A 12,024-nucleotide genomic window follows, 5' to 3' on the forward strand; every position below is an offset into this window, starting at 1 on the left:
AAGACACAAATCTTTTTCCTTATATCTAATTATTTAATCATATAAAAATTCCATTTTTATATGATTACTAAAATAAATAAAAACGGTGCTTGTACAACTAACTAATAATAAACCACTAAAAATTAAATTATCCTTTCAAAAATGAGGTACGCCTTTACGTTTATTCATAAAGACTTATGGAAAAAATATAAAAAAATACAATTGTTTATAGTTAAATTCTATTGTGTACATTTTGAATCAAAAACATAGATTGTTTTGGAAAATTATAATTATTAGTTATGAGTAAATAAAAGTATATTAAAAAACACAGTTGTGTGTAACTACGATATTTTTAATAGCATTTACAAGCTATTTTTCGGTACTTTTGTCACCATGCTAAGATAATAACCTTATTACTTCGAACGCATTTCTTAACATGGGAGAGGAGGGTGTTTTGTAACTATTCTGTAGTTCCACCTAACAATTTAATAAAAAAAATATCGTTAAGCTTGAATTTAACATGACAAAAAAACATTAAAAAATAGTGCAATGCAGAAATGAATTTTTATGTCCTTTTGTTGGTGTTGTAACTCCAATATTTCGCTAAAAATAGCTTCATCAGTGTAGTTAGTCAGTTCGTAGTTTGATTTTTTTATTTTTTTGCATTTTATTGTTATATTGGAAGAAAGCCCTAGAGAAGAAATTTAAAAGTACGAGCTGTACATTTTTGACGTGTGCGTTCGCTCCAGTTACGAGCAGGAATATGAAATAAGAAAATAGTTGCACACTGTTTGAAGACTACTTGTTTTGAACATAAATTTGAATATTTTGAAAACTTTAGGTGTCAGGAAAATCATAAAATCATTTTGATGTCATTTTGTTTGTGTTGTAAGTCCAATATTTCGCTAAAAATAGCTTCATCAAGCATATATATATATATAGTAATTTCAATATATATATATTGAAGTGTGGTCAGAAATTTAATGAGATTATATTTCATCGCCCTAAGCAAATAATAAAAAAAAGAATCAGAATGAAACGAACGACACCTCATTTATTTTTTTAACAACAGCAATAAAGTAATTACACAAAGGTAAATAAATCAACAGAAAGAATTGTTTTCTTTGTGAACGGTAACAGAGGTAATTAAATGGTGTTCTTTTTGTATAAAGAAGAAAACTATTCTTTTTCTCGCTTATTAGCGGAGAGATATACAAGGGTACCAACTCCATCGCCATAACTAGCTCTACCTACGTATTGAGCACTTTTGAAGTAAATACTTAAAGTTTACGCATAAATCTATACTTTCGTATATAAAATTTATGTGAGTAAATGAAGTAGTTATATATATATATATATATATATATAGATAGATAGATAGATAGATAGATAGATATATGGATATTGGTTAGCTTGTGTTGGGTCATGTCATATACTACTGCTAGCATGTAACCCAGTACCACTTGCCGCATGTTCGGTTCACCGGCGACTAAACCTGTTCCCCCCACCAGACTTGTTTAGTGAGGAGGGTGGCTAGTCTCCCTGAAGGATTAAAAGCAAGACCTTCCAAAGGGCGAATGAACCCCTTTTCGGGATCAACGGCCAACTAGCACTGTGTTCGTTTGTGTATATATATGTATGTTTTGGGGTGGAGAGGGCTCCCGTAAGCCGTGGTGAAGGCAACATTTCTAGGAGAAGCAAATCTGTAATTAAAAAAACAGAGCGGGAGACCAGTTCCCGCATTAAGCTGGCCTGCAGTTTAACTTGGTGCTGGCTATCTTGCTCTTGGTTTTGCTGGATCTCAACATTTTACACCGAGAGAGAGACTTAGCTGTCGTACAAAGCTAAGACACTGTAACATCATCTGTGTATAGATACTCCCTCAGGCATTTGTCTATTAAAATGGTCCTCTGGCGATGGAAGTCATTTTGGGGCTCATGTACTTAAAGTGTCTGAGAGAGTGGCACTCGTCGGAAAAGACGTTGCAATCATCATATTGTTCAGTAGTGCAAATATATATATATATATATATATATATATATATATATATATATATATATATATATATATATAGATATATATATATAGATATATAGATATATAGATATATAGATATATAGATATTGAAGTGGTGGTCAGAAATTTAATGAGATTATATTTCCTCGCCCTAAGCAAATAATAAAAAAAGAATGAGAATGGAACGAACGACACCTCATTTATTTTTTAAACAACAACAATAAGGTAATTACACAAAAGTAAATAAATCAACAGAAAGAATTGCTTTCTATGTGGACGGTAACAGAGGTAATTAAATGGTTTTCTTTTTGTGTAAAGAAGAAGAGTATTCTTTTTCTTGCTTACTTAGCGGAGAGATATACAAGGGTACCAAGTCCATCTCCACGTGGAGGAATTAATAGTTGGGCCTACGCGTGTTTAACGTCCAACGCAGACGGGTTGACATTAACGTTTACGCCATGCTGAAAATGCCGACTTACTTGTTTGGGCGCAAAAAGTATTTTTTTTTTAGATAAAGACCTGCTCCAGACAGCATTAGAATGTGCTGATATTTGGTCGTTTTGGAAATTCGTTAAAACTATTAGTATATTAATTTTCTCATTGGCTGGTTGTGTCACGTGATGGGGCTTCCAAATTCGTCCGCCAAAATATGTTATTTTTAATTTGTTATTTTGAGCACAGTGTGAAGGCGTATTTGAATTTGTGCCGTTCCTGAGAGATTATGTTTTTTGTTTTTTTTCTCAAAATGCGCGGGGGAAAATTGTAATGAATAATGCCTCGTTATGTTCGCGCGAGTGTATGTGTATGTTTGTGTGTGACTGCACAAATATATATATATATATATATATATATATATATATATATATATATATATTTGGACCACAATTTGTCTGAGTAATTTCTTAGAGACGGCAGAGCTCATTTTTTATTAACTCTGATACCAATTATGACCCCTTAACATTTACAATTTTCGTCCAAATCAAAACACAAAGTTTTGCCAATCCCCAAGTTACCTTTCTTTAAAATTCAAGTCTTTAGACCCAAAATTGGCAGAGGAATTTGGTAGAATCTATAAATGTCGGTTCTTAAAACTTTGATCTTTTTGCAGTCAAATTTGCGCCACAAAACTGATTAACATCCTAGCCGCGTGTCTGAATAGCTGTAATGTATAAATTTAAAATGTTTAGACCCGAAATTGGCTGAGGAGTTAGTTAGACCATGTTAATGTAAAATCCGTTGAACTTTGACCCCTTGGCAGTTCTAATTTTCGGCACAAATCGATTAAAAGGCTTAAAATACAGCCGAATATAACACATATCTTATCTTTCTTTTAATAATGTTATTGTAATTCTTTCCCGATTTCCTTGTACCTATTTGTGAGTTATTCCAGGGATTTCTGCCGTTTCAATTATTTTGGACCATGTTTCAATTATGCGATGCCCTTGGATTTTACTTGTGCGAATGGAAATTTAAGTAACGTTATTGGATTTGCATTTTTTTTAATTTTATCGTCATTGGATACTTTCCATTTAAGCAGACTATCCATTCACGTGAAATCACTTTTTCTTCACCCTATTCCCTCTTCGTCACTTTTTGTTCTAAAGTAAGATCTTTGACTTGTAGTTTCATCAAATACTTTTGCAAGCAAAATTTGATCCCGCATTTGCTAAATCCTACCCTCTGATGAGAAGGAAAGTATTTTTTAAAAACTCCGCGGATTAAAGACTTGTTTCCTTTTCAAATTGAATATGGTTTTAACTCTTTTGCAAAGTATTTTTAAAATGTTTTATTAACTATTTGCTCTTATTACAATATCTGTCTACTATTTGGTATTATCGAGCTTTTACATCTGGTTGAGATTACTTTATAAGTATTAATTCTTTAATATTTATAATATATTTTAGTTTGACATCATGGATCATATTGGTAATATTAATTGTAATTTTTATTTATTTTTATTTTATATATATATATATATATATATATACATACAAATATATATATATATATATATATATATATATGTCTGCCATAGTAAAACGTGTATCATCAGAAGTAGTGACTTAATTGGTGTATGTTTTTTCTGATATTTGTATAAATGTATAACTTTATATTTTAGACTATTATACCATATTTAGTATGTAGAAAACTATTGGCTTTATATATGTCTACTAATATATCGGAATACAGCATTATATATATATATATATATATATATATATATATATATATATATATATATACATATATATATATACGACATATACTTGTGTGTATCTTTAATAATATTGAGGGCGGATACCTAAATACCCGAAGTGTAAATTTTAAAAAGCGAGAGTGTTCCATACCGTGTGTGTCAATCATTACTGCAGTATATATGAACACGGAGAGGAACCAATAAAAATTCATGCAAAATTGGAAATTGAAGAGGTGTATAAATATATATATATATATATATATATATATATATATATATATATATATATATATGGGGGGGTGTATATATGTATGTATGAAGGTATTTGTGATTATATATTCGTATTTTTACTGAATACAAATATATATATATGTATGTATATATATATATATATATATGTATATATATATATATATATAATGAAGTTATGTCATTTGATTGTATTTTTACTTTGTTTTAATTAAATTGTTTTGTATGCATTCTTTTTCTTATCCTGAATTTTTATACATGAAGTGTATGATATATGCCTATTTATATATATATATATATATATATATATATATATTCATGTTTATATATTTAATTGTACGATGTTAATATTTACAATATACTGATATATAGTTTAACGCGTCAATATTTTATTCTGCCTAAACATCCGAAATTATTTTGTTTCGCCATGTAATATGACATTGTCTGTGTTTAAATATTCCGATAGGAACGATTAGTAAGAGGGCGACAAAATCTAAAAAATAAATAAATATGCAATCTAAAAATCGATGTAAGTGTTCAGGATATTATTCTGTTTACTTCAATTTCCTTTACGTTATTGAATATTTTGCAGGTACATGTTTTCATTCTATGCAGTAAACACCAGAAAAATTGGTTAAAGTTCTTGTATTTCTGATAAAAATGAATCCCCTTAATTGTGCCCTTATTTTATTAACCCGCTTGTATAATTAATCTAACTATTAAAGCTAATTTTCTTTTCTCCCACCACTGTAAAAACGTGCAAATAATTTATTGATACATATTTGATGTATATTTACGCACACACAACCCCCCACACACATACACACATATACATATATATATATATATATATATATATATATATATATATATATATATTGTGTGTGTGCGTGTGTGGGTGTTTGTATGTGTGTGTAAATATACATAAACATGTATCAATAAATTATTTGCACGTTTATATAAATATGTATATATGTATATATATATATATATATATATATATATATATATATTTATATTTATATGCCTACTTCAACCTTAATTGCCATATCTATGGCATATATATTTTATAACTTACTCTGCCATGTATATTTTAACTTATTATTATATATATATACATATATATATATATATATATATATATATATATATATATATATACATACATACATATATATTGTATATGTATATGTATATTAATGGAGAAATAGTGTTCTTATTAAATTTCACATTTACTTCAATCCTTTTATTTACAAAGCTCGGTGTATGCTAAATTTAACTGCAGCACATATTCAAGAAACTATACATTAAATTCCAAGATGTTATTCTTATTACCATTTCTTTCTTTCAACATATCAAAATGTTCGCTTTTCTTACAGCATTTGTTTTGTAGTGCATGCACCATCATATAATAATAATGATAATTTTTAATATTTTGTGCATAGATCATCAGAGGAATAGAAACATTTTAACTCTGAACAGGAATTTAAAATTAAATTGGAGTGATCACATGAATCTGAAAGTAACTACGAAGAATATTTGCATCATCGGTTTATTCTTTGCATTATCATGACTCGAGTATATATCTGATACAGGTAGACACAGTTAATCAACCAAGAACTACATCACTCTATATAAAAGCATGTATTAAAGATACACACTGGAGAGTCGAAACAATGAAAAGAATACTTAGTTGTACTTGCCCTAATGATTATCTCTCTCTGTCTCTGTCTGTCGCTCTCTCTCTCTCTCTCTCTCTCTCTCTATATATATATATATATATATATATATATATATACAATGAACTTTATTTATATTATATATATATGTATATATATATCTGTATATATATATATATATATATATATATATATACATAATTATAAACCCATTTTCCAGTATGAGGTTGACTTTAATAGGATTAAAAATCAAGAGAGTCCATGCATAGATATATGAGGTGTGCTATAGGCCTATTACCTCTACACTTGCTCGATAATCGTCCATTCCTATATTTGTTCTTGTAAGAGTCCACTGCCAAATCGGTTAGATTAAATGGAAGTTGTAAAATCTTTTCTCTCTATTAAATTCCTCCCTTTCCCGCCCCCCCCATTTACACCGCTGCTTGATCGTTCACGAGGAACTTCTACGGACGCCCACCATTTACGCGTTTATTAGTTGCTTACAAAAACTGAACTGCTTTCTATTGGGGAAAACGCACCACTCTTATTTATACGATGATGGTAGGTAGAATTGAAATCAAACCATTTAGCATTCCAGCGTTATTCGTTACTATCTGAGCTAACACCAGATGATTGTCAAACTCTAAAATCTCATCAACTTTAACGTATAAAGATATATTAGTGCACCCGTACAGATCCATTTTTAGTCGACTTACCACGGCTAAGTTCAATTTAAAAAAAATTGACCTCTTAGTAGTTATTTTTCCCCCAAAAAAACACACAAAATGGAATTTGTTTCACAGGTCAATTTCAATATATATCAAATTCTAAGTTTGTCGAGCAAAAATTGAGAGAGTAATAAGTGATCGTTTTACACACAGACAGACAAACAATGGCACTTATATATAGAGAAATAAACAGATAAATATCTACAATATAAATCTCATCTGTTGTTTAAATATATGTATGTATGTATGTATGTACGTATGTATGTATGTATGTATGTATGTATATCTACCTAAAACTTTCGACAGAGGCGACGGATTTTCACGAGATCGGTATCATTTTTAAGCTCGACCCTTGGGCGAAAACATTAATTCGTTCACCCTCAACTGGACACTTTTTTACAGGGAGCTACGGTTTTTTTGCTGACATTTTTTGTAAGTCAGTCAACGCTGGACGTCGCATAAAAGGTGTTATTTCCACCGCCCCTGGCGTCACAATCACGGTATGCACATCGGAAAGACAGGGTTTTTTCACCTCTTTTTTCCACTGGCCCGTTACGGGTTCGAGTCTGCTTATTTCTCCTATTTTAATTTTTTTTTTACGCTTGCAATTTCCCCTTTTTTTTCTTTTTTTTTTCTTTTGCTCAACCAACACCCTTACACACACCACCACTTTCTTTTGCGCCTTCACGTCATAGGTTCGAGCCCGCCTACCTACTCCAACTTTTTTATTTTTTTTTTTTGCTCAACACACACCTCCAAGCACCCGGGCAAAGTCGGACACCCAGGCTTGTTTAAATAGATAGAGGGATAGAGATGTAAAACAACACAAGTTGTTAGAAAAAATTGAAATCGGGAATATTTAGGCACGTGACAGTTGAGAACCCATTTTCGATGTAGATATTCGATTAGTTTAATAGAAAGACTTAAAAGAGAGAACGACTACGAAATATAAATCAAAGTTTGAATGCGTAAAAAAAAGCAAGTGAAGCATGCATGGTCCCCCGTGAGTGCACATTCAACGAGGTCATCCCTCTTGAAGAAGCCCGCATAAATCGGGCGAAACGTTGAGTATCCATATCCTTCCACCTCCATTTTATTTCATATATATATATATATTTATATATATATATATATATATATATATATATATTTATATATATATATATATATATATATATATATATATATATATATATATATATTCTGTGGAAATACGCTTTATTTCCTTATAATATATGCGAATCCTTATTTAAGAAACTCAATGTAATTATAGAACAATATAATGAAGAATGACAAAAGTTTATATTTCAAAGTTCATGATGTTGACCATCTTACCATTTATTCCTTTAATTCAGATGACATTTACAATTCTTGACAGTATCTGTTTCGCAGCACAAAATAAATCATTTAATCAAACGCAATCAATCATTGAATATATTTCGCCCTTAACTCATCAGAATAAATGTCTTATCGATTATAATTATTGATTCTGTTTGGGTAAATATGAATAAATAAGTTTATAAATAATAAATTCACGAATTTATAAATAGAAAATTACGAATGACAGAATATACGTAAATTAATAGAACTTGTTGTTACAAATAAATGGGAGTTACTGACTTTATTTCTAAATTCCGAATGCTGTAATGGAAATATATTATAAGTAATTTACAGGTGCTCTTCTAATTTTACGATTTTATTCATGTCAGAATGAACTTTATCTCTTTTTGATAGATTGATTATTGCTATTTATTCTGATGAGTTAAGGCGAAAATAGATTCACTGAGGTCTCTTGTTACGGGCAACAAGCCGACCGAAACATGCTTATGAATGTGTAGCAAGATATTACTTCTTATGTAAACACAAATCAACATATATATATATATATATATATATATATATATATATATATATATATATATATATATATGTTAGTATGTTGTCGAACGATGCCCGGTCGGAAAATACGCTAAAATATTTTTATTTATGCAAATTTTGTATTTATTTCTCTGCAGCTATTTATTATTATATTGTACCCACTATATAATAGTGGTGCTTCGTCGTAGTCCGGTTGTAAAATAGGCCTACATATGATATTTAATTAATGTATATTATATATTAATTATTTTATTGATTATTATATGTACATTATTATATGTAATATTTTATTGATTATAATATGTACATAAAATAATATTGATTTTAAAACATAAAACAATATTTTGGGTTGTGTCAATTAAATTCAGAAGTGAACCATTAAGCCAACAGTTTTATTTGTAACTGTAAGAGTCATCACCTAATCGATGAGAAAACCTTCGCAATTAAATAACTTTAATGTATAAATGTATATTTGCCCATGCACACAAAGTATTTTAAGTCGACTTACGCCTACCAATATATTTTTTCAACTTTGACCATATAGCAGCTATGCTTTATTGATATATATTTTTGCACAGGTTTAATTTCTTTATGTATTAAGTTTTAAGACTGTAGACTAAATAATGTGGAGAGGAGTGCAGTTACAGATTAGGGTAAGAAATAAGTCGTTTCATTTAAATCTGGTAAGAGTTAGCTATTTACCTTCGATCATTTTTCTTCATGAGGTGCTTATAAGATTACCTTGCTTATGATGAAAAATCGACTCTAAAGCTCCTTGGTATTTTTTGCATCAAATCTTTCTTCGAGTCTATATATTAAATTCATTGCCGTTTCTACTTCAAAACCTAATCAGTTCTCTCCATCGCTCTAAATACTTTCACACACGCAAGGCTACTCTCTATCTCTACAAATCTACTGTCAGATCCTGTATTTGTTATATTTGTGCTGGTAAATCTGTTCCCCACTTGAAGGTTCTTGATAAATTGCAGAAGCGTATCCAAGTTGAGATTGTCGGACTGACTTTCTCATCTTGGTTGTTATCGTCACAAAGTTTCGGCCGTTTTGCCCTCCGGCCTTCATCAGGTGTTTTGTGTCGAACTGGGGAACCGTTTGTTAGGAGTCTTGAACCCAAACCTTTATTATTATTACGGTGGTACTGTGTTCGTACTCCGTAATAATAATAAAGGGTTGGGTTCGAGACTCCTAACAAACGGTTCCCCAGTTCGATACAAAACACCTGATGAAGGCCGGAGGGCAAAACGGCCGAAACGTTCTGACGATAACAACCAAGATGAGGAAGTCAGTCCGACAATCTAAATCAATGAAAACACCTCATCTCAAAAATACAGACAATTACGTATCTAAGTTGATTGGCTAAACACTCCCTTGTTCATTACAACTTTTCTCACACAGAAGTGGTGCTGCTAGTCTCAGTCATAATGTTATGATATGTGTTCCTTAGAATTGTTTAATGTATTTTCTGTTAATTTGTTCCTGCTCGTTTAACTCGTTGGTCTAATGGTCTCCATCAATTCGCTATTTTAACACATGATTGTAATACACCCTCATATTCCGGTAGCTTCTTTCCAAACACTGTAAGGTTGTGAAACACCCATCCTTTCCTTTTAGCTACCGCTTTGGGTATATAAAGACGGTGGTCAACAGGCATCTGTCTTTTCAGTAATCAGTTTTTATTCTTGTTAGCTTTTCACATTAAGTTGATTCAACTTTTGTTACGAGCGGTTTGCATTACAAAAGTAAACCAATCAGAGAAAATAATTATTTGTAGTCTATAAACGCTAGTAATATTTATGTCCGTTTGGGTCGAATAACAACCTCCGCGCATATTTTCTTTCTTTTTTTTTTTTTTTTTTTTTCTTAATTAACTAAATTTGGATCTCTTCTTTTGTCATTTCAGAAAGCGCTTCTACCCTTGGACAAAATGAACACTCATACATTGGAACATGTCGACGCCCAGAATATGATGGAGAGTTGCGTGGCAGCACCACAGCCACCTTCCCAGACTTTGAAGAGCAAGAAATACGGCGGAAGCTGCCTGAACGCATTCTGGAACTGCCTAACCGGAAACACGACCTACCGCTACGCGAAAAACGCAACGATGGACAAAGAACGCGGCCTCAGCGTCAGTCGGATCGACAGAGTCGCCCGATACTTTTTCCCGCTATCTTTCGCAACGTTCAACTTTTTTTATTGGTACCTGTACCTTACGCCACGGCGATTTTGAAAAAACAAAAAAAAAACAACAACAACAACAACAAAAAACAACCGAAACAAGGTGGACTAATTGACTAATAGCAAAGATAAAATATTAGGTTGGTAATGTCAAGCCATGGAATTATTTGAATATAATTTCAAATATATTCATTTATTTTAATTATGTCCATCAGTGAAAGTCATCTTATTTGCAAAGGCGTTTAATTTTGTAATGTAAGGTATGTTTATTCACACTATAGGTAATATACACTGCAGAATTGATAGAGAGTCTATATTGGAATTATTGATATAACTATGTTTCTGTCTCCTTCAGTACATTCTTTTCTTTACCCCCTCGTTTTTTTCTCTCTCTCTTTCTCTCTCTCTTTCCCCCTCTCACACACACGCACAGACTTATAATATATTTACCGATCTATCTATCTATCTATTTCTCTTTATATATATATATATATATATATATATATATATATATATATATATATATATATATATATATATATATATATTAGCAGCCCGCCCGGCGTTGCCCGGAAGAAAAATACGCAAACATATTATATTTTAATTAATGAGGAATATTTCTTTATTATAATCAGAAATGTTAAAGTTAAAAATGGAAAGAAACTGACATGCGAGTATTATGCTTTTTTTTTTCTTAACAGTTACACATAACTTTATTGTAATAAAAAATATACTCGAGTTGAGATCAAAACCTAAATACAGGGAGTCAATCACGATAACGATTCGGCTAGCATGACACGCTTCTTATTTCTTTTTTCAAATCGACGTATCATGTGAAACATTCACGCATGCGCAAACATGAAAAAGTTATCAAACAGAGAACAATTCTACGACTTCCACCTACCAACCCCTAAGAGGCCTTTTTCCCCAGAGGAAAACGGATTAAAATGTCTTCACATGTCTGAATTACCTATTTACAAAACTTTAAGTCTGTAGATTAAAAATTCGTTGAGTATGTAGGTTGAGAAGTGCCCCCACAGTCGCATTTACCCTTTTTCAGAAGACGAGATATATATGTGTGTGTGTGCTTGCGTGTGTGTGTGTG

At 31.0% G+C, this 12,024-nt stretch overlaps 1 protein-coding gene across 2 annotated transcripts in view; it reads left to right on the top strand.

Moving 5' to 3' along the window:
* LOC145263778 (gamma-aminobutyric acid receptor subunit alpha-2-like) overlaps nt 1-11,086 on the top strand; it is a 386,086-nt gene extending 375,000 nt beyond the window's left edge. For both annotated transcript variants that reach the window (XM_080120832.1, XM_080120831.1), the window contains one exon: nt 10,645-11,086. In XM_080120832.1, the coding sequence (XP_079976958.1) occupies nt 10,645-10,971 (327 nt within the window). In that variant the 3' untranslated portion in view covers nt 10,972-11,086. The remainder of the gene's footprint in view (nt 1-10,644) is intronic.
* Nucleotides 11,087-12,024: the final 938 nt, after the last annotated feature.

This window comes from Euprymna scolopes, chromosome 39, assembly GCF_053919585.1.
Source record: "Euprymna scolopes isolate OS-2025 chromosome 39, ASM5391958v1, whole genome shotgun sequence".
Classification (NCBI taxonomy): Eukaryota; Metazoa; Mollusca; class Cephalopoda; order Sepiida; family Sepiolidae; genus Euprymna; species Euprymna scolopes.